We start from the raw sequence: 24,481 nt of genomic DNA on the forward strand, positions 1-24,481 counted from the left end.
AGTTCCATTATATCCTTCCTGAGCACCGGTGCCCAAAACTGGACACAGTACTCCATGTGCGGTCTAACTAGGTATTTGTACAGTGGCAGTATAATGCTCTCATCATGTGTATCCAGACCTCTTTTAATTCACCCCATGATCCTGTTTGCCTTGGCAGCTGCTGCCTGGCACTGGCTGCTCCAGGTAAGTTTATCATTAACTAGGATCCCCAAGTCCTTCTCCCTGTCAGATTTACCCAGTGGTTTCCCGTTCAGTGTGTAATGGTGATATTGATTCCTTCTTCCCATGTGTATAACCTTACATTTATCATTGTTAAACCTCATCTGCCACCTTTCAGCCCAAGTTTCCAACTTATCCAGATCCATCTGTATAGGTGTCAATGGCACCAGGGATTCCCAGCCAGCGTCCCACGCTGGTACTTGCCCAGCCTCAAGCTGCTTTGCATTTGCGATCTGACGAGGGTAATCACATTCAGCTTAGAGTGGCCATTGACTGCTTAGAGTGACCATTGACTGCTTAGAGTGACCATTGACAGGTGGAGAGTTATAAATATTTGGGGGTCCATTTGGATAGCAAACTGGACTGGATATCCCACTCAGAGATTGTCTACAAGAAGGGGATGAGCAGATTGTATTTCCTAAGGAAACTGAGGTCTTTTAATGTGTGTAGCAAAATGTTAGAAATGTTCTACCAATCTGTAGTGGCAAGTGCCATCTTTTTTGCAATCACGTGCTGGGGTAGTAGTGTGCGGGCCTCTGATGCTAATAAGCTGAATAAGATTATTAAGAAGGCAAGTTCTGCTGTGGGCTGTAATCTGGACTCTTTTGCGGAGGTAGTGGAGAAAAGAACTCTGAAAATGTGTATGGCAATTATGAACAATAATGCACATCCATTGTATGAGCTATTCATGAGACAGAAGAGCACCTTCAGTAACCGGCTTATACTTCTGAGGTGTAAGAAGGAAAAATGTAGGAAATCGTTTGTGCCAAATGCTATGGGAATGTACAACAATAACATTAGGGTTAAACCACCAAGGTGAATGTCTACTTATTTCTCTACATTTCAGTTCAATCGTTGTGTATGTCTTATTCTAATGTATAATGTATAATGTATAATGTTCTTCTGTCAACTCCACTGTCATGTCAACTATGTAATTCCTTTATGATTTTTATGATTTAAGTTGTGCTGCTGTGATACCATAATTTCCCACGGGATCAATAAAGTGTATCGTATCGTATCGTAATCGGGCTAGTTCGGCTACTTTGGTTTCGCCTTTTTTTTGTAATTTTGGTTTTCATCCTCGTTTTTCTTCTGGGCAGGTTGAGTCTTCTGACTTTCCTGGTGTGGATTCTGTGGTTGACAGGTTGCAGCAGATTTGGGCTCAGGGGCTCAGACAATTTGGTGTTGTCTCAGGAGGAGGCTCAACGTTTTGCTAACCGACGTCGCTGTGTTGGTTCCCGGCTTCGGGTTGGGGATCTGGTTTGGTTATCTTCCCGTCATGTTCCTATGAAGGTTTCTTCTCCTAAGTTTAAGCCTCGGTTTATTGGTCCTTATAGGATTTCTGAGATTATTGATCCGGTGTCTTTTCGTCTGGCGCTTCCGGCCTCTTTTGCTATCCATAATGTCTTCCATAGATCTTTGTTGCGGAAATATGTGGAGCCCGTTGTTCCCTCTGTTGATCCTCTGGCCCCTGTGTTGGTCGACGGGGAGTTGGAATATGTGGTTGCGAAGATTTTGGATTCTCGTTATTCGAGGCGGAAGCTTCAATACCTTGTCAAATGGAAGGGTTATGGCCAGGAGGATAATTCTTGGGTTTCGGCCTCTGATGTCCATGCCGCTGATTTGGTTCGTGCCTTTCATCTTGCTCGTCCTGAACGGCCTGGGGGCTCTGGTGAGGGTTCGGTGACCCCTCCTCAAGGGGGGGGGGTAGTGTTGTGAATTCTGCTCTTGGGCTCCCTCCGGTGGTTGTTGATGGTAATGCAGTTATTCCTGAGCAGCAGTCTTGTACAGGTGTTTCTGCTAATTGCAATTCTGACTGGGGTATTTAGCTGTGCAGGACTCATTAGTCCTTGTCAGTAGTCAATGTTCCTTTGGAAGTGTTGGTCCTCTGCCTGGCCTCTCCTGCTTGCTGCCAATTCAGCTAAGATAAGTGTTTGCTTCATTTTTTAGACACACTGCTGTGTGTTTATTTTCTGTGCTTATCTTGTTTCTATTTTGTTCCTGCTAGACTGTGCCTGATGTTTTTCTCAGTCTAGTTGGACTCGCTGGAGTCGCAGATATACTCTCCACATCTTTAGTTAGGTGGTGGAGTTTTTGTATTTTTCTGTTGTGGATATTTTGTAGTGTTTTATGCTGACCGCATAGTATTCTGTTCTATCCTTTCCTATCTAGGTAGAAGTGGCCTCCTTTGCTTATCCCTGTTTTCTGTCTGCGTGTGTCTTTTCCTCTCCTACTCACAGTCATTATTTGTGGGGGGCTACCTATCCTTTGGGGATCTACTCTGAGGCAAGAGAGTTTTCCTATTTCCATCTTTAGGGATATTTAGTCCTTAGGCTGTGTCGAGGTGTCTAGGTCTGGTTAGGCACACCCCATGGCTACTTCTAGTTGCGGTGATAGGATCAGGGTTTGCGGTCAGTAAAGTTACCACTGCTCCAGCGAAGGTCTTTTCATGCTGCTCCAAGTCCACCTGATGATAACAGCCTTGCTCTGTGTTACTCCCTATCTGGAGGCTTTTCTCCTTGCCTAGCCTTGATCTTGTTGTCCGCCCTCCAGGAGACAGAATATCCTGGTCCCTGTGTCTTTGTCCTTGTGTCTTGTTCTATTGCCTTGTCTGTACTTAGTCTTATCTTGGTCTCCTTGTCTGTGGCTTCCTTCCCTGCTGTGTCTTTCCTTGTGTTCTCAGTCTGCTTACACTCTGCACTCTTGCGGCTCTGCCAGCTCTGTACCTTTGTGGTTTTACCTCTGCTCCGCACTCCTGCGGTTCTGCTCCGTTCTACTCTGCTTCGCTCCCGTTGCTGCAGTAATCTCTTGCTGCAGCTCCTCTCCGCATTCCTTGCGGTTCTGCTCTGCTTAGCTTTTGTTGCTACACTATCTCTTGCTGCTCTTCTGCTCCTATCTGCAGTCTTGCACTTCTGTGTGAACAGGTCCCAACCTGTTCCTTCATTCTCCTTTCTTTCCTTTTGACTTGTTTCCGTACCTGCATCTCCTGTGTGAACAGGTCCCAACCTGTTCCTTCATTCTCCTTTCCTTCTGGCTTGTTTCTGTACCTGCATCTCCTGTGTGAACAGGTCCCAACCTTTTCCTTGATTCTCCTTTCCTTCTGGCTTGTTTCCGTACCTGCATCTCCTGTGTGAACAGGTCCCAACCTGTTCCTTCATTCTCCTTTCCTTCTGGCTTGTTTCTGTACCTGCATCTCCTGTATGAACAGGCCCCAGCCTGTTCCTTCATACTTCATTCCTTTCTGCTTGTTTTATTACCTGCACGTCCAGTGTGAACAGGTCCCAACCTGTTCCTTCATTCTCCTTTCCTTCTGGCTTGTTTCCGTACCTGCATCTCCTGTGTGAACAGGTCCCAACCTGTTCCTTCATTCTCCTTTCCTTCTGGCTTGTTCCTGTACCTGCATCTCTTGTGTGAACAGGTCCCAACCTGTTCCTTCATTCTCCTTTCCTTCTGGCTTGTTTCCGTACCTGCATCTCCTGTGTGAACAGGTCCCAACCTGTTCCTTCATTCTCCTTTCCTTCTGGCTTGTTTCCGTATCTGCACCTCCTGTGTGAACAGGTTCCTACCTGTTCCTTCATACACCACACCTTCATACACCGTTCCTGCCAGCCCTGTGTTCTCTGCCGTGTTCCTGCCAGCCCTGTGTTCTCTGCCGTGTTCCTGCCAGCCCTGTGTTCTCTGCCGTGTTCCTGCCAGCCCTGTGTTCTCTGCCGTGTTCCTGCCAGCCCTGTGTTCTCTGCCATGTCTCTGCCAGCTCTGTGTCTCAGCCGTGCCAGCCTACTCGCACCAATCCTAGTGTTCCTGTCTCCCAAGTGGGATCAGCAGCCACAGCCAGACACCACCCTGGAGTAGCACAGGGCAGCTGCCTGCTGCACAAGCCTGACCTCACCACTTGTGAGATGGTTCCCAGGAATAGCTAACCTCAGGCCGCAGTTAGCATCTCCACTCCAAGCACTAGGGGGTGTCAAGTGTTCCTTTCTTCTTGGCCTTAGCTAGACCTCCTGGTGAGATATGGAGACACAATTTCTACTAGTCCCAAGGAAGTACCTATTAACACCTAGGTGCGACTTGCCTTCAGGACAAATGTTACATTATCACTAGTCACACATATAACCCTAGACATATGTCACTACACACATATAGATATATATACACATATTTCACCACAGTTGACTGTACAATAAGATAGAGTTAATGTTTGGGATTAGGCCTGCTTCCTGATGCTTAGGGAGTTGAATTTTTGAGAGCAAATTGAGCAGTGCTCAGTGAGAGGAGACTGAAGACTAGGGATAGTGTGATCCTGAATAAAAATAGCAAAGGAGACAGAGAGGCCTTTCGGAGATAGGTCCTAGTATGGGATGCCTAGCCACGAGATCTCAAGCTTGTAACACAGAAGGTAACAGGTCTTAGCAGAACTGAGATACAGGGACAAGTGAAGGGTCCCGAGTTGGTGTTCCAGGGGGTCAGTATTGGAAGAAACAGGACACGGAACTGCTGAGCAAGTCAGGAGAGTCGCTGGTCAGGACTGTAGTGTTAAAGCTGAGTTGTGGCAAAGTAGGGAGAAACAGTGCGCCTTTGAAAGCCTTGGAGTAAACTACAGAGGAAGGATACTGTGTGGAAAATGCTTCATTCTGTAAAAGAAACGTCCATAAGACTTCGTACCTGCTCTCCCTTGTATATAACTCTTACCAAGTTACCATTCAGTGAAGATTTTTGAATGATCGTCTTCCTTATTGAACTGGTTGGTCCTTATGAAGAAGTTTTATACTGCGAAACGCGTTGGCTAATAAAACCACCTGAAATTGGATCAGCATCCTTCTTATTTTTTCTCCAAGGCAGCGCAGGATAACCCATTTGTTTCTCCAGTTCTATGCATTTATCTCTTCATGGGTCTGCAGCAGCTTTAAGCCTTCCTTTAAATGGTTGGGTGAACACATCCGACCCATGTGAGCGCAATTGTGCATATTTTTCTACATTACTACCCAGGTAAGACCCTACGTGTGTTTTGTCTCCTCTCCACTTTCTCTCTTATGTTGGAGATGGCACATGACCACTGCAGCCAATCGCTGACCACAGCAGTGACGAGTTGGGTCTGCCCTGTGCTCACTATTTGGCTGCAGCAGTTACGCTCTATTCACACTGGAGGAGGAAGGGAGGAGACTGATGACACTGGGGTAAAAAGGAGGTGGAGGATTGTGAGTATATTTTTACATTTAGTTTTAGATGACAATAGGTCTGCTCATAAAATAAAAAAAAAAGTGATGGATAATCCCTTTAAACATTTTGTCAAGGACATAGCATTATACATATTATTATAGTAACATAGTAACATAGTTAGTAAGGCCGAAAAAAGACATTTGTCCATCCAGTTCAGCCTATATTCCATCATAATAAATCCCCAGATCTACGTCCTTCTACAGAACCTAATAATTGTATGATACAATATTGTTCTGCTCCAGGAAGACATCCAGGCCTCTCTTGAACCCCTCGACTGAGTTCGCCATCACCACCTCCTCAGGCAAGCAATTCCAGATTCTCACTGCCCTAACAGTAAAGAATCCTCTTCTATGTTGGTGGAAAAACCTTCTCTCCTCCAGACGCAAAGAATGCCCCCTTGTGCCCGTCACCTTCCTTGGTATAAACAGATTATTATTATTATTATAGATTCTAACAAAACACCCTCTGATTGCTTATAGAGAAATAATCAGTACAACTATTTTATCAATTTTATTTGAATAAACAAAAATCAAAATTGGGTTCAAAAACTTTGACTTTACTGTACAATTCTCAAAATCATTGCATTAAATGGCAATGTACAGTCAACCTTCAGTGTAAAACAGGAGGAACGCTGAGCTTGTAATTTCATGGATTGTCTATTTTATTTGTCCTAATAGTGGCTGCCATAATCCAAGTAATTCTTGAGTCCAGACACAAGAGCAATAATAAGAAAACAGCATAACTATGTGAAATAATAAAACAGTAATAGGATACGATTCCTTAAAGGGGTTGTCACCATTCAGGAAATCCTGGTGCCTGGGTCAGTTTGTTATAAAACAATCTGGGTCTTACTTATCCTTCCCAGGTCCAACTCTGAGTTTCCTCCACTGCAACTGGAGTCTAATACTAGCTGCAGCATTGATGTCTTTTGGCTTGCGCGAAACATCATCGTCCTCGGCAGCACGTCATCCTGCGCAAAACAGGTCCTGTGCTGCCGAGGATAATGGCAAACTATGTGCATTGAACGATCTATTACATATCTGAAGTGGGGTCCGCCTGTGTGAACAGGCCATTAAACAAGCTGATTAATGCAGCGCATCGCATCAATGGACCCTTCAGCTGGGTTTACATTATCTGATTTTAAAACCTTAAATGACCGATATGTACCGATCGGCAGTCGTTTCATTGCCTGTTTACAGAGGATGACCCCCACTTTATATGCGCACTGAACAATGATTTATTGTGAGCTTAGGCTTCCGCTTTCTCGGCAGCATGGATCCTGTTTATGATGTGCTGCTGAGAAAGATGATTTTTTTTCTGCAAAATAAAAAATAATTTCAACCAACAGATGAACATTTTGCTCGCTCGTTGGGTGATCGGCAACCTGTTTATACTGCGCGATTATTGGGAATGGATTGGGAATGAGGTATAAATGCACTTTTAGCACAGCTGAGATATTAATTCTAGTCGCAGGTCCATGGGATAGCTGCATTGTTCCAAACCCCCACATCTTCACGCTGTAATCCATAAAGTCTGGAAATCCCAAGCCATTCATATGGATAGGACGCAGTGTCGGTGATATCATGGCTCCCTTTTCCTTGCTGCTGATTCTTTATCCCTTGTCCCTCACGTTCTTCTTCATGTAACCTCATTTCTATATATACTTGATTAATATCTGATCTCATCACCACGGGCTTGTCCTCAACATTCATGGTGCTGATATACGACTGGTGAGACATGATGGACTGAAACGTTGTATAGTTCAGTTTGTCTTCTCTGAGGAAGAGGAATGGTCCGATATTGTTGTCTACACTGATACTATTTTTTTTAAGTTCAGCATTTTCCTGAATAAAAATAAGCAAAACGGAGTTAGGGTTCCCACATATTGTACAGCTGACTATTAAGCATACATGTCGACTATTCCAAAATGTTCTCCTGGAAAAGGGAAGAGCTTTCAAATTCACGGCGGAGCTGACAGATCTCCTAGGGGCTACTAAATCTTTCCTCCCATGAACATTTCCCTAATGTGCAACATATGGCTGCTTCTACTGCCAGATGTTGATGCCATGAAAAAAGTCTCCACCTTCTTCATTCTGAGAGCCTGTGAAAATTCGACTTCACTTGAATGTCTTCTGAGTGCAGTCTGATTTTTTTCACAGACCCATTGACTTGCATTTCTGATTTTGTTCCAACCCGGGATCAAAATTGAAAATGTCTCCGATATTTTTCTCTGATCACGCAGTTCGACAAAAAAAATCGGACCTGTGAATGGACCGATATAATATCACAGGTACAAGTGCAATCCATAAAAAAACACTGATAGCACTCATACGTAAAAATCGAGGCCTAATTCTAAGGAGCATCAAACAAGAGCCTAAAAACTTTAGAAAAATAGCACAAACAAATCCCTTTGACGATTATTAGTATCAGGATAGGTTGTTTAAATAATAAAAAAAAAACTTTTAGAGGACTTGTCACTTGCCATAAAAACACAGAAATTTTCTCACCTGGCGTAATTGCTGCTGTTCTCCTGAATCCGATGTTGTTTTTCTTTTGTTCCTGTGCCTCTCCATTCCTGAGATATGGCCTCCTCTTCCCTGTATGTAAATTTAGTCTTGTTACCTAAGTGGGTGTGGTCCTCAAGAAGACCCCCAGAAAGGACACTTGAGGACCACGCCCACTTTGATAAAAAGACCAGATTTGCATACAGGGAAGAGGAGGCCATATCTCAGGAACGGAAAAGAGCAGGAACAAAAGAAAAACATCGCCGGATTCAGAAGAACAGTGGCAATTACCCCAGGTAAGAAAATACATATTTATAACAAGTGACAGGTCCTATTTTACACAAAATATTGGTTCATCTATATTGTCAGATCATTGCTGTATCTACTGTACTAGGCGTGTGGGATCTGATTAGTTGCTATAGAAAACATCCTAGCTTATTAATAAGAGTTCTTTATATTTTATATAGCCACTATGTTATATCTGATGCCTATATTGATGATGAGAGCGTCTTTGCTGTTATAACATGTCTCTCCTAGGCTCAATACTGCACCTTAACTAACCATAAAGAGCAGTAAGGAGTCGGACTTACCTGTAGTTTCAGATCAGTGTTATTACAGGAGAGGTAGAGATTTGTGTTTTTCAGTCTTAAGGCAACGAGCACTCTGTTAGATGTTCTATTCACTCGCATTGGAAGAAAGTGATATATTTCAAAGATGGCTGCAAAATATAAACATAAGAGCTAATGCGTCTAATAAAGTATCAGAGGATAAAAACTCTATATGGTTTAATGATAGTTAAATTATAAACTGCAAATATGTTAAAAAAAACATAAGATAGAAACAAAATAAGATGTAAGTACTGTAAGTAAATAGTAATAGAACATGTAAATGGGGCAGCATTGTAGCTCAGCGGTTAGCACTGCAGCATTGCAGGGAGCACTGGGGTCCTGGGTTCAAATTCCACCAAGGAAAACATCCTCCTGTTTGCATGGGTTTCTTCTGGGTTCTCTGGTTTCCTCCCACATTCCAAAGACATACTAATAAGGAATATACACTGCTCAAAAAAATAAAGGGAACACTCAAATAACACATCCTAGATCTGAATGAATGAAATATTCTCATTGAATACTTTTGTCCTGAACAAAGTTGAATGTGCTGACAACAAAATCACACAAAAATCAATGGAAATCAAATTTATTAACCAATGGAGGCCTGGATTTGGAGTCACACAAAATTAAAGTGGAATGTAATGTTCTTAAAACAAGACAAAATGATGCTCCCTACAGTACAATTATAGAACCAGAAACACATGGGCTACTTGCACATTGAACAAGTCTGTAGGAACCTGTTCACACACCACCAAGAAACTTGAAGACACAAAAGAGCACAGTGAGGTCAAAAATACTCTGTTGTAAAAAAAAACCACAGTAATAAGCAAGTGCTAGTCAAAAGATGGAAAAAACAGGGTATTTAGTTGATATGTTTTTTTTGCAAAAAAATGTATACTAAGCTGCTCCACCAATCGTCAAGGTATACCCATATAGAGTAGTCCTAACTAATGTATATAATCCTTATCTGATGTAGTTAAAAACCTGATCACCTGTATAAGCAGAGTTCAGAGAGGGAATATCCATGTGGACATGCTGGATGGAACAGCTTTGATGCAAATGACCCATAAGGAGTGGTGGACTCCCCAGTCTTGTAGAAACAAGAGAACAATTATAAAACCAGAAACACATGGGCTACTTGCACATTGAAAAAGTCTGTAGGAGCCTGTTCACATACCACCAAGAAACTTGAAGACACAAAAGAGCACAGTGAGGTCAAAAATACTCTGTTGTAAAAAAAAATTCAGTAATAAGCAAGTGCGTGCTAGTCAAAAGATGGAAAGAAACAGGCTATTTAGTTGATATGTTTTTTTGCAAAAAAATGTATACTAAGCTGCTCCACCAATCGTCAAGGTATACCCATATAGAGCAGTCCTAACTAATGTATATAATCCTTATCTGATGTATTTAAAAACCTGATCATCTGTACAGTACCTGTATAAGCAGAGTTCAGAGAGGGAATATCCATGTGGACATGCTGGATGGAACAGCTTTGATGCAAATGACCCATAAGGAGTGGTGGACTCCCCAGTCTTGTAGAAACAAGAGAACAATTATAGAACCAGAAACACATGGGCTACTTGCACATTGGATAAGTCTGTAGGAACCTGTACACACACCACCAAGAAACTTGAATACAAAAACGAGCACAGTGAGGTCAAAAGTACTCTGTTGTAAAAAAAAAAAATCACAGTAATAAGCAAGTGCTAGTCAAAAGATGGAAAAAACGGTATTTAGTTGACATGTTTTTTTTTTGCAAAAAAATGTATACTAAGCTGCTACACCAATCGTCAAGGTATACCCATATAGAGCAGTCCTAACTAATGTATATAATCCTTATCTGATGTATTTAAAAACCTGATTATCTGTATAGTACCTGTATAAGCAGAGTTCAGGGAGGGAATATCCATGTGGACATGCTGGATGGAACAGCTTTGATGCAAATGACCCATAAGGAGTGGTGGACTCCCCAGTCGTGTAGAAACAAGAGAACAATTATAGAACCAGAAACACATGGGCTACTTGCATATTGAACAAGTCTGTAGGAACCTGTTCACACACCACCAAGAAACTTGAAGACACAAAAGAGCACAGTGAGGTCAAAAATACTCTGTTGTAAAACACCTCACTGTGCTCTTTTGTGTCTTCAAGTTTCTTGGTGGTGTGTGAACAGGTCCCTACAGACTTGTTCAATGTGCAAGTAGCCCATGTGTATCTGGTTCTATAATTGTTCTCTTGTTTCTACAAGACTGGGGAGTCCACCACTCCTTATGGGTCATTTGCATCAAAGCTGTTCCATCCAGCATGTCCACATGGATATTCCCTCTCTGAACTCTGCTTATACAGGTACTATACAGATGATCAGGTTTTTAAATACATCAGATAAGGATTATATACATTAGTTAGGACTGCTCTATATGGGTATACCTTGACGATTGGTGGAGCAGCTTAGTATACATTTTTTTTGCAAAAAAAAACATATAACTAAATACCCTGTGTTTTCCATCTTTTGACTAGCACTTGCTTATTAATGTATTTTTTTTTTACAACAGAGTATGTTTGACCTCACTGTGCTCTTTTGTGTCTTCAAGTTCCCTACAGTACAATGCCTGGGCATGCTCCTGATGAGGCGACGGATGGTCTCCTGAGGGATCTCCTCCAAGACCTCGACTAAAGCATCCGCCAACTCCTGGACAGTCTGTGGTGCAACGTGACGGTGGATGGTGCGAGACATCATGTCCCAGATGTGTTCAATCAGATTCAGGTCTGGGGAATGGGCGGGCCAGTCCATAGCTTCAATGCCTTGATCTTGCAGGAACTGCAGACACACTCCAGCCACATGAGGTCTGGCATTGTCCTGCATTAGGAGGAACCCAGGGCCAACCGCACCAGCATATGGTCTCACAAGGGGTCTGAAGATCTCATCTCGGTACCTAATGGCAGTCAGGCTACCTCTGGCGAGCACATGAATGGCTGTGCGGCCCTCCAAAGAAATGCCACCCCACACCATTACTGACCCACTGCCAAACCGGTCATGGTGAAGGATGTTGCAGGCAGCAGATTGCTCTCCACAGCATTTCCATTCCTTGTCATGTCTGTCACATGTGCTCAGTGTGAACCTGCTTTCATCTGTGAAGAGCACAGGGCGCCAGTGGCGAAATTGCCAATCCTGGTTTTCTATTGCAAATGCCAAGCATCCTGCACAGTGTTGGGCTGTGAGCACAACCCCCATCTGTGGATGTCGGGCACTCAGATCATCCTCATGGAGTCGGTTTCTAACCATTTGTGCAGACACATGCACATTTGTGGTCTGCTGGAGGTCATTTTACAGAGCTCTGGCAGCGCTCCTCCTTGCACAAAGGCTGAGGTAGTGCTCCTGCTGCTGTGTTGTTGCCCTCCTATGGAATCCTCCATGTCTCCTGGTGTACAGGCCTGTCTGCTGGTAGCGCCTCCAGCCTCTGGACACTACGCCGACAGACACAGCAAACCTTCTTGCCACAGCTCGCATTGATGTGCCATCCTGGATAAGCTGCACTACCTGAGCCACTTGTGTGGGTTATAGAGTCCGTCTCATGCTACCATGAGTGTGAAAGCACAACCAACATTCAAAAGGGACCAAAACATCAGCCAGAAAGCATTGGCTTGGTGCTAAGATGTGGTCTGTGGTCCCCACCTGCAGAACCCCTCCTTATTGAGGGTGTCTTGATAATTGCCAATAAATTCCATCTGTTGTCTATTTCATTTGCATAACAGCATGTGAAATTGAGTGTCAGTGAGTGTTGCTTCCTAAGTGGACATTTTGATTTCACAGAAGTTTGATTTACTTCGAGTTATATTCTGTTGTTTAAGTGTTCCCTTTATTTTTTGAGCAGTGTGGATTATGAGCCCAAGTGGGGACAGTGATGATAATGTCTGTAAAGCGCTGTGGAATTAATGGCGCTATGTACTGTAAGTAAAATAAAAATAACACAGGGTACTTGGTGAACACTGTTTTTGATCAGAAAAGCATAAAAAAAGTAAACCCACCGCACCAAGGTGTACCTCAAGGCAGATGGATACAGAGCAGGGCTGGGGTCCAACTGGTCAGACACCTGTCCATGTGAAGCTATATAGATGAAATGTCTAACAAAAAATGAAGCCACACCCCTGTTTTGTACAAAGTACAAAAAAAAACTACAGCAAAACCAAATAAATGAGCCGGAGCACGAGTTGGTATTCATGCAACGTATAAGAGCATGTTCACACTGTGGCCATTTACCTGACAAAGGCAAAAAAAAAGATAAGTGACTTAAAAAAAATGAAATGATGAATCGGGGCCAGTTTAGGATTTTGAGGTGCTCATGACGAGAGCTCTTCCCTGCCACTTTGGTCAAAAGTGAACAGGCTGCGGTTTACGCGCACATTCACATCACCTGTCAGTCACTATGGGAGAGCGAAGTGGGAGCAATTTCCTTACTGACATACTATACTATTTGTCACACGGTGTGTTTTTGTCACATTGTACAAGACACTTGTATTTGTAATCCACTTTCCTTCCCAGATAACTTACCCTTGTTTTTAACATTTCCACCTTGTAGTGACCTTGCAAGGAGCTTTCCCGAAGTTTTATCATACACCAAAAACTTTCCTCCTTTGTCCTGAATGCTCGCATTCGTATTGTCAACCATATGATATTGGTCTTCAAGTGATACTTTGTCTTTGACTGAGAGCAAGGATAAAGCACAAGACAGATAAAACATTCCAAAAGCCAACTCTAAAATATAATCAGATCATCATGTTGGATTTTTTTGATATGCAAATAATACTGTCACATTTTAAAGGAAAGTTATTATGAGAAAATGTCCTATTGTTTAAATCAAGTTTTTGAGTTAAATGTATTTTTTTTAATTTTTGTTCCATATCACAATCTGTATTAAAAATAAAAATAATAGAAATCTTGCAATTTTCACACTGGACACTGGGGCTTTTTTAGACTTATACTTCCTGTACTTTCAGGAAGAGTTTTTAGCGGGCTCCATACTATCATACAACTCTATGCACAGCTGATATCATAGGATCCACCCATCACAATAGGATGTCACAGTTGACCTCATCCCCCTCCCTCCACAATGAATTTTGCACCCGCTCATTAAGTGCATAAATACAAATTATGCGGTTGGGTCTGACCACTGTGCCTGTGTACATGTGTTGTTTCCTGAAACACTTGCCACTAGGGTTTTTTTAAACTTGAACATCCGGTTGTTTCAAGAAACAACACATGTACATACAGAGGTGTATGATAGTTTGGAGCCGGTTGAAAACTCTTGAAAGTACAGGAAGTAAGAGTTTAAAAAAACCTAATGGCTAGTAAATAAAAGACAGTAAAAGGTTCAAGTGCTGTGTCGGTTAAAGATGAAAGGACTAGATTTGATCCTGCTGTGTCTTATATAATGTCCTGTCTAAATCTCTGTGTCTTATTAGTTCTATGTGTGATTTCCTGCATCTTGTGGGCAGTGTAAATAAAGAAGGATTGTGTGCCAGAGAGATGTATGTATCTCTGTCTTGAGAGAATTGTATTTTTCTGACAACCATAAGCCTAATTCATGGACTCATAGGAGCTGTATTTGTTTACAACAAAATGATGCAAATTATGAACAATTCTATCAATTATTCTTTGATGGGATTGTCTAAATTGTCATACAGAAGGAAAGACACGGATACTTAAAAGTTAATAGATTCAGTGGTACAACACGAGTAGGGTGAATCCCAGTGGTGTTTTCCCTCCCGTTGCTGCTGACCATTTGTTTGAACCTTTTAGTGTCTTTAGTGGAACGCTCAGTCCACCTCCGACTAATCCGCTATCTCTCAGATAACTCTCTTCCTGACCTTCTACAATCCGTTTTCCGCTCTTTACACTCTACAGAAACTGCGCTTACTAGAGTCTCTAATGATCTACTAACAGCTAATTCTAATGGTCACTACTCCATGCTAATTCTCCAGGATCTCTCTGCAGCATTCAACACTGTGGATCATCAGCTCCTCCTCACTATGCTCTGCTCTATCAGGCTTAAGGGCACAGTTCTCTCCTGGTTCTCCTCCTACTCCTCTGATCATTCCTTCACTGTATTCTTCCTCTCCTTTTCCCTTCACTGTCTGGGTTCCTCAAGGATCAGTCCTAGACCCTCTTCTCCTTATATACTGCCTCTGTTGGACAAACTATCAGTAGATTTGGTTTAAGTACCATCTCTATGCTGATGACACCCAGATATACACATCATCTCCTGACATCACTCCTGCATTACTATGAAATACAAGTGATTGTCTTTCCGCTGTCTCTAACATCATGTCTTCCCTCTATCTCAATCTGTCAAAAACTGAACTTGTGTTTCCTCCCTCCACTATCCTACCCATGCAACATGCCTGCTGTCATGGGGTCATATTTGACTCAGATCTTTCCTTCACTCCCTACATCCCATCACTCACTCGATCATGTCACTTGAACGTCAAAAACATTTCTAGAATTCAACCTTTTCTTACATTTGATTCTGCAAAAACTCTTACTGTTGCTCATATTCATTGTCATCTGGACTATTGCAACTTTCTGCCAATTGGTCTCCCTCCTTTTAATGTCTCTCCACTCCAATCAGTCCTGATTGCAGCAACTAGGATCATATTCCTTTCCAACTGCTACACCAATGCCTCTGCTCTGTGCCAGTCATTGCACTGGTTACCCATTCGCTGCAGAGTCCAATATAAACTTATCACTCTCACCCACAATGCTCCACAGTTCTGCACAACCCTACATCTCCTCCCTCATCTCTGTCTATCATCCTATCCATTCCCTCTATTTTGCTAATCACCTAAAGGTACCTTCACACTAAACGATATCGCTAGCAATCCGTGACGTTGCAGCGTCCTCGCTAGCGATATCGTTTAGTTTGACACGCAGCAGCGATCAGAATCCTGCTGTGATGTCGTTGGTCGGGGCTAGAGGGCCAGACCTTTCTTTGGTCGCTGGCTCTCCCGCTGACATCGCTGAATCGGAGTGTGTGACACCGATTCAGCGATGTCTTCGCTGGTAACCAGGGTAAACATCGGGTTACTAAGCGCAGGGCCGCGCTTAGTAACCCGATGTTTACCCTGGTTACCATCCTAAAAGTAAAAAAAACAAACGCTTCATACTTACCTACCGCTGTCTGTCCCTGGCGCTGTGCTTCTCTGCTCTGGCTGTGAGCACAGCGGCCGGAAAGCAGAGCGGTGACGTCACCGCTCTGCTTTCCGGCTGCCCAGCGCTCACAGCCAGAGCAGAGAAGCACAGCGGGGGACAGACAGCGGTAGGTAAGTATGTAGCGTTTGTTTTTTTTACTTTTAGGATGGTACCCAGGGTAAACATCGGGTTACTAAGCGCGGCCCTGCGCTTAGTAACCCGATGTTTACCCTGGCTACCGGCATCGTTGGTCGCTGGAGAGCGGTCTGTGTGACAGCTCTCCAGCGACCAAACAGCGACGCTGCAGCGATCCGGATCGTTGTCTGGATTGCTGCAGCGTCGTTTAGTGTGAAGGTACCTTTAGACTAACATCCTCAGTAATCTGAACCTCGCACTTCCATCTTCAAAAATTCTCGCATGCTGTGCCAGTTCTCTGGAATACACTACCCCGGACAATTCGATTAATTCCCAATACTCACAGTTTTAAGTGTGGCCTAAAAACGCATTTCTTTAGACTGGCCTACCACCTCACCTCTCTTATCTAATTATCCCCATATTGCCCATAGAAATATTTCTTTAAAGTCAGGACCCTTGTAGCATGTGTTCTCACCCCCTCCATGCAGTTAATAGCCTTCTGTACACATGCTGGCTGGTGACCAATTCATGCAGCATTATGTGAATACCTTATTATATTGGTGGATGTGTAAGAGGGTGGTGCTGTTGTGGACAGTAAGGAACACGCTGTCACTTTAAGAGACTGCACCCCCTTGTCTGGTGTGATGGAATGTTCTGCTTCTCCCCTGCAATAGATTGTGTGAATGAGCTGGACTGTGCAGATGGCATGGGTGGAGCCTGAACAGCCAGTGTGAGCTGAAGCTGCTGCAGAGAGAACTTTGTGCTGTTTTCTGCAAGAGAGGACCCACAGCCTGTAACGGAGTGGAATTGTGAAATTTGACAGATTTTTCCAGGTGCAGCGAGAGTGGCTGTCCTGTGTGAGTTTGAGAAACCACGAAGATACCGAGAAATGGATTTACAGTTTCCAGGAGCATCTCCAGGACCCAGAAGCAAGGAGAAGACCACGTTTCACAGAGCTGGCAGAAAGCCGTGCGCACCACCGTACTAGACTGTTGGGGGCTCCCCGGGACTGGATCTGAGTCCCCAACATCATCGTGAATTTGTTCCTGCTTTGTGCACATGTTAGGACGGGGTAGGCTTCAGTAGTCAGTACTCGGCAGCCATGAGGCCTGCTTAGTAAAGGCCAGGGAGGTTATACATAGAGTAGCATCATTATTTGTTTATTGTTTGCATTTACTTGTGTGACGTGTGTTGATTCTGTAATAGTTGGAGCACCGTGCTATTTTATGGACAAGCTAAAGAATGTAACTTTTGTAAATTATCTTTTGCCATTGCATACCCCTGTTTGCATCTTCCTCATCCACTTCATTCCTTGCCTTCCAATAAATCTACCCTTTGTTGTTTGCGCCTCATCTTGTGTACGGTAGTCTTCCTGCACCGTGGTGGTCCCCCGGCCATCGCTTCAGCTGCACCATACAATACAAGCACTTTATCTTTCACCTTTTGTGTCTCCCTCACTCCTTTTGGTATCTGGGTTATGTGTTATTCTGTAATGTCTTTATTGTCTACAAGTCCCCTGTAAAATGTAAAGTGCTGCGGAATATGTTGGCGCTATAGAAATAAAAAATATTATGTTTTTTATTATTATTATTATTATTATTATGGGAAATTATTTGAACTTTTGTGTTTTTTTTATTTTATTTATATTTTTAAAACTTTTTTTTATAGTTTTTACTGTATATAATAGTTCTCTTAGGGTACTTGAAGCTGCAATTGTCCTATTGCTTGTGCTATGTATAGTATAGCAGAAATGATCTCCTATGAATGCCAACCATGGGCCAGCGTTTACTGGAGTATCATAATGACAGGCACGGGGGTCTTCAGCAGACCCTCGGCTGTTATGACAACCCGTCGGCACCCTGCGATCACAGTGACAGTGGGATTTAGCAGGTTTACAACAGCGAGAGGAGCTCAGCTCCACCCGTGGCTGTTAAAGGCGCATGATGTGTTTTATTAAAGGCAATCTGTCACCTCAAAATTCACCTATAAGCTGCGGCCACCGGCATCAGGGGCTTTGCTTCCTGCCACGGCTTCTTTGCTTCCTGCTGCGGCTGCGTACTTTATCTGCCCTTTTAAGCAAAGTACTGCAGTGTGCAGGAGCCGGGAAAGGTCAGAGAGGCTCAGCACCTGCGCACTGCAGTACTTTGCTCTGCCCTTAACAGGGCAGATAAAGTACGCCTGCGCAGCGGCAGCGGCAGGAAGAAAAGAAAAGGACGTCATCGTATGAAGATGGGAGGCCCTGGACCGCGACGCCCATCGGACCCGAACAGTGACCGCCCCTGGGTGAGTATAATCTAACTTGTTTTTGTCATCTTTCAGGTTACATCGGGGGCTTATCTACAGCATTACAGATTGCTGTAGATAAGCCCCTGATGCCGGTGGACACAGCTTATAGGCGAATTTTGAGGTGACAGATTCCCTTTAAATCAGCAATCAAGTGTGGGGAAAGGTGTGGACTCAGCGTGTCAGCCTGCATCAAAGGCAGGGATACGACATATGACAAATGCATGTAGCTAAATGGTTAATTTCTCCAGTACCCCTACAATTGGAAGCTAATTAAGCATTTCTTTTGTAAGAGTTGTATTTGTAATGTCTCCAGATTTTCTTACTACAGTCATTCAGGTCCCCCACAGCATGTCGGTTAATATATCTGGATGAGGAGGTGTTGACACATCGCTTGAGCCTGTGGTATATTCACAGCCATCTGTAGTGACGACACTATCTATACATACGTGGTCCCTATAGCCAACACACATCGGTGGCGGCTGCAGTGATCACATGTTGTCTCTGCCAGGAGAGATGTCTTGGAGTCTGTTAGGGGACCCAGGCAGTGGTACAGAGAGGGATCAGTAGCTTATTACATACATTTGTAATAGTTTTTTTTTCTCAAAAAGTACATTTCAATCAATAGATCTGGGAATAAAAATAAATTCCACATTTGGATATGTTAAATAAAATGTTCCTGTCCAGGAAGCAGGAGCTGTGATCCCGTGCTGTAATGTCCGTATACTCTTTTTTGCTTCCTCCTCTGCCCAAGAGATGTGGTATGATCAGACCATGCCCCTGTATGGTCAGACATAGCCATTACACAGCAGGGGCACATTTATAAGATTATCTCGGCACAGGAACATTTTATTTAAGCACATCCAATTATGGAACTTATTATTATTATTCCAAGATATATTGATTAAAATGTACTTTGTTAATGGGAAAAGCCCTTTAAATATTTTTTTCCAGGCCAGGAAATTTGTTGGAAAAAAAACTATTGGAGAATCCTTTTCATTAATTTAGACCTCAGAGCCCTAAATAAATTCAGACCTGAGAACAGACTCCTTAATTAACCCAGCAAGACATCCACATTAATTCAACAAATCCAAAGAATGGTTGTAGATGACGAGGAAAAAGCTAACATATTAAACACCTTCTTCTCCACGGTATTCACGGTGGAAAATGAAATGCTAGGTGAAATCCCAAGAAACAATGAAAACCCTATATTAAGGGTCACCAATCTAACCCAAGAAGAGGTGCGAAATCGGCTAAATAAGATTAAAGTAGATAAATCTCCGGGTCCGGATGGCATACACCCACGAGTACTAAGAGAACTAAGTAATGTAATAGATAAACCATTATTTCTTATTTTTAGGGACTCTATAGCGACAGGATCTGTTCCGCAGGACTGGCGCATAGCAAATGTGGTGCCAATATTCAAAAAGGGCTCTAAAAGTGAACCTGGAAATTATAGGCCAGTAAGTCTAACCTCTATTGTTGGTAAAATATTTGAAGGGTTTCTGAGGGATGTTATTCTGGATTATCTCAATGAGAATAACTGTTTAACTCCATATCAGCATGGGTTTATGAGAAATCGCTCCTGTCAAACCAATCTAATCAGTTTTTATGAAGAGGTAAGCTATAGGCTGGACCACAGTGAGTCATTGGACGTGGTATATCTCGATTTTTCCAAAGCGTTTGATACCGTGCCGCACAAGAGGTTGGTACACAAAATGAGAATGCTTGGTCTGGGGGAAAATGTGTGTAAATGGGTTAGTAACTGGCTTAGTGATAGAAAGCAGAGGGTGGTTATAAATGGTATAGTCTCTAACTGGGTCGCTGTGACCAGTGGGGTACCGCAGGGGTCAGTATTGGGACCTGTTCTCTTCAACATATTCATTAATGATCTGGTAGTAGGTTTACACAGTAAAATATCGATATTTGCAGATGATACAAAACTATGTAAAGCAGTTAATACAAGAGAAGATAGTATTCTGCTACAGATGGATCTGGATAAGTTGGAAACTTGGGCTGAAAGGTGGCAGATGAGGTTTAACAATGATAAATGTAAGGTTATACACATGGGAAGAAGGAATCAATATCACCATTACACACTGAATGGGAAACCACTGGGTAAATCTGACAGGGAGAAGGACTTGGGGATCCTAGTTAATGATAAACTTACCTGGAGCAGCCAGTGCCAGGCAGCAGCTGCCAAGGCACACAGGATCATGGGGTGCATTAAAAGAGGTCTGGATACACATGATGAGAGCATTATACTGCCTCTGTACAAATCCCTAGTTAGACCGCACATGGAGTACTGTGTCCAGTTTTGGGCACCGGTGCTCATGAAGGATATAATGGAACTAGAGAGAGTACAAAGGAGGGCAACAAAATTAATAAAGGGGATGGGAGAACTACAATACCCAGATAGATTAGCGAAATTAGGATTATTTAGTCTAGAAAAAAGACGACTGAGGGGCGATCTAATAACCATCTATAAGTATATAAGGGGACAATACAAATATCTCGCCGAGGATCTGTTTATACCAAGGAAGGTGACGGGCACAAGGGGGCATTCTTTGCGTCTGGAGGAGAGAAGGTTTTTCCACCAACATAGAAGAGGATTCTTTACTGTTAGGGCAGTGAGAATCTGGAATTGCTTGCCTGAGGAGGTGGTGATGGCGAACTCAGTCGAGGGGTTCAAGAGAGGCCTGGATGTCTTCCTGGAGCAGAACAATATTGTATCATACAATTATTAGGTTCTGTAGAAGGACGTAGATCTGGGGATTTATTATGATGGAATATAGGCTGAACTGGATGGGCAAATGTCTTTTTTCGGCCTTACCAACTATGCTACTATGTTACTATGTTAATTCTGATCCCTAAATAAATTTGGCCCCTATTTCAGTACAGACACTAGTCAAGACTTTACAAAATAATGCAGACCCCAGGCTGATCTCCTAATTTTAGATCTATGATCAAACCTTTAATTTCAGATACTAAACTCAAACAGTTACCCTCCATGCTACCGGGCTAATATTTACTTTAAGGCACCTCTACACTAAAGGCCCCGTCACACATAGCGACGCTTAAGCGATCCCGACAACAATACGACCTGTCAGGGATCGTTGCTGCGTCGCTATGTGGTCGCTGGTGAGATGTCAAACAGTGAGATCTCCCCAACGACGAAGCAGCGATGCGGCGACCTGTAGCGACCTGTAGAACGATGCTATTTCATGACGATTCAATGGGACGTCCTGTCAACGAGGTCGTTGGTAAGGTGTCAAAGACAGCGATGTGTGCTACCCAGCGGGACCTCAACGATCAAAAAACGGTCCAGGCCATTCCGACATGACCAGCGATCTCACAGCAGGGGCCTGGTCGCTGCTACGTGTCACACATAGCGAGATCGCTACTGAGGTCGCTGTTGCGTCACAAAACTTGTGACTCAGCAGCGATCTCGCTAGCGATCTCGCTGTGTGTGACGGGGGCTTAAATCCTGACGCTGTCCAGTGTCGGGGGGGTGGGTGCTACACCCTAATCTGGTCGGCACAATCATCACGCCCTAATGCAAAAGGGCTTGAACTTGAAGAGGAGCTTGAGTTTGAGTAAGGTATTACTACCACAATGTTTCTAAACTGTAGCTCAATGGCAGATTACATCATGGGCCGGTGGACCTTGAGATGGCCAAACACTCACATAATCCAATACTAGCAGATATGGTGGTTAGGTTCCTTTAGCACATGTCTAATGTCCATAATGTCACATTTAGCGATGCTGCAGCGATCTAGATAACGATCCCGATCGCTGCAGCGTCGCTGTGTGGTCGCAGGAGAGCTGTCACACAGACAGCTCTCCAGCGTCCAACTATGCGAGGTCCCCTGGTAACCAGGGTAAACATCGGGTTACTAAGCGCAGGGCCGCGCTTAGTAACCCGATGTTTACCCTGGTTACCAGTGCTAATGTAAAAAAAAACAAACACTACATACTTACATTCCGGTGTCTGTCCCCCGGCGCTCTGCTTCCTGCACTGACTGTGAGCGCCGGCCGGCCGTAAATCACAGCGGTGACGTCACCGTTGTGCTCTGCTTTACGGCCAGCCGGCGCTGACAGTGCAGGGAAGCAGAACACCGAGGGACGCGATAGACACCGGAATGTAAGTATGTTAGCAGCGGGTTAATCAGCGTGATGTCCACAACGAGCAACAGAGAATGTTCATTTATTAAGAATTAAGAATATCCAGCTTAAAACATGAGAACAGGATCAATCTGGTTTCTGAGAGAGAGAGATCTGCTATGAGTCCTTCTGCTTCAGCTCCACACAAGAAATGTGCTCACAGGGAAGGGGAGGAGGAACATCCTGTCTGTAAATGAGGACTCTTTTTTTTTTTTAACTTTGTTGACATGTGAACAATATGCATGCAGATATATAAATCACATCATATTAAACAAACAATAGTTGTTGCAATACATACAGATCAATATGCATTAAGCCAACACCCCCACTCAACAACTACTTATTCTGTCAGTCCCATAGTGGTTCTCAATTCTTGGAACCTAGGTCGTGGCAATGGCTTGGTCAAAATATCAGCTAACATTTTATCAGTTTCACAATAAGCAAATTGAATTACGCCACGATCTATTAAATCACGTAGATGATGACATCTGACGTCGATGTGCTTAGTTCTAGCACTGATCTTTTCACTGCATGCAAGTTTAATGCATCCTTGGTTGTCCTCATATATCACCGTTGGCTGAGTTAACGGTTTACCAAGATCGTCCATCAGTTTTCTTAGCCAAATGATCTCCTGACTTGCATAGGCTGCGGATACATACTCCGCTTCTGTAGATGACAAAGCAACAGACACTTGTTTTCTACTAGACCAGGAGATTGAACTTTCTCCAAGTTTAAATACATATCCGCTTGTGGATTTACGATCTTGCGAATCACCAGCCCAATCTGAGTCAACATAGCCGGTGAGTTTTAGATTTCCTGCTGCAGATATTTTTAAATTTACACCTTGTGTCCCTTTTAAATATTCCAATATTTAAAAGGGACACAAGGTGTAAATTTAAAACTCTTTTAACGGCATTCCAGTCCTTTTGGCGCGGTTTCTCCACATATCTGCACAATATTCCAACTGCTGTTGTAATATCCGGTCGAGTCGTAGTTGATATATATAGAAGTGCCCCCACTGCCTGTCGATATTTCTCATTGTTAGGCAACAGGTCATCTTCTTCCAGTTTCAGGTAGGATGATTCCATTGGCGTTGATACACCTTTGGCTTCCGTCATTCCGAACTGATCCAAAATTGAATTAATCTTTGCACTTTGATTTAAAAGAAAACTTCCATCTTCCTCTCTCTGGATGTGGATTCCTAGATAATACGTCACATTTCCTAGGTCTTTCGTTTCAAAATGCTTGTTCAAAATTTTAGTAATTTTCCCAATTTCAGCTTCTTCTTGATGAACTACAATTACATCGTCCACATATAAGACAATATACATCCATTTTCCATCTGTATATCTCGTGTACAGGCATGGATCCGCTTGACCTCTTTTAAATCCTTCTTCTAACAAGACTTTGTTCATTTTAGAGTTCCATGCTCTCGCCGATTTTTTAAGACCATAAAGAGATTTTTGTAGTTTGCAAACAAGATTCTGTTCACCTTCCTTTACATAACCTTCAGGTTGAGTCATGTATAAGGGTACCTTCACACATAACGATATTGTTAACGATATCGTTGCTATTTGTGACGTAGCAACGATATCGTTAATGAAATCGTTATGTGTGACAGCGACCAACGATCAGGCCCCTGCTGGGAGATCGTTGGTCGCTGAAGAAAGTCCAGAACTTTATTTGGTCGCTGGACTCCTGCTGACATCGCTGGATCGGCGTGTGTGACACCGATCGAGCGATGTCTTCACTGTTAACCAGGATAAACATCGGGTGACTAAGCGCAGGGCCGCGCTTAGTAACCCGATGTTTACCCTGGTTACCATGCTAAAAGTAAAAAAAAACAAACACTAGATACTTACCTACAGCCGTCTGTCCTCCAGCGCTGTGCTCTGCACTCCTCCTGTACTGGCTGTGAGCCGGAAAGCAGAGCGGTGACGTCACCGCTCTGCTTTCCGGCTCACAGCCAGTACAGGAGGAGAGCAGAGAAGCAGAGCGCAGCGCTGGAGGACAGACGGCTGTAGGTAAGTATCTAGTGTTTGTTTTTTTTTACTTTTAGCATGGTAACCAGGGTAAACATCGGGTTACTAAGCGCGGCCCTGCGCTTAGTTACCCGATGTTTACCCTGGTTACCGGCATCGTTGGTCGCTGGAGAGCGGTCTGTG

General features: G+C 43.4%; 1 protein-coding gene across 2 annotated transcripts in view; it reads right to left on the reverse strand.

The window, feature by feature from the left end:
- Window positions 1-5,931: 5,931 nt before the first annotated feature.
- Window positions 5,932-24,481, reverse strand: part of LOC138676993 (interleukin-1 beta-like) — a 35,628-nt gene continuing 17,078 nt past the window's right edge. For both annotated transcript variants that reach the window (XM_069766758.1, XM_069766759.1), the window contains 3 exons: window positions 13,098-13,250; window positions 8,531-8,658; window positions 5,932-7,280 (listed from right to left, as the gene is read on the reverse strand). In XM_069766758.1, the coding sequence (XP_069622859.1) occupies window positions 6,900-7,280; window positions 8,531-8,658; window positions 13,098-13,250 (662 nt within the window). In that variant the 3' untranslated portion in view covers window positions 5,932-6,899. The remainder of the gene's footprint in view (window positions 7,281-8,530; window positions 8,659-13,097; window positions 13,251-24,481) is intronic.

This window comes from Ranitomeya imitator, chromosome 4, assembly GCF_032444005.1.
Source record: "Ranitomeya imitator isolate aRanImi1 chromosome 4, aRanImi1.pri, whole genome shotgun sequence".
NCBI lineage: Eukaryota > Metazoa > Chordata > Amphibia > Anura > Dendrobatidae > Ranitomeya > Ranitomeya imitator.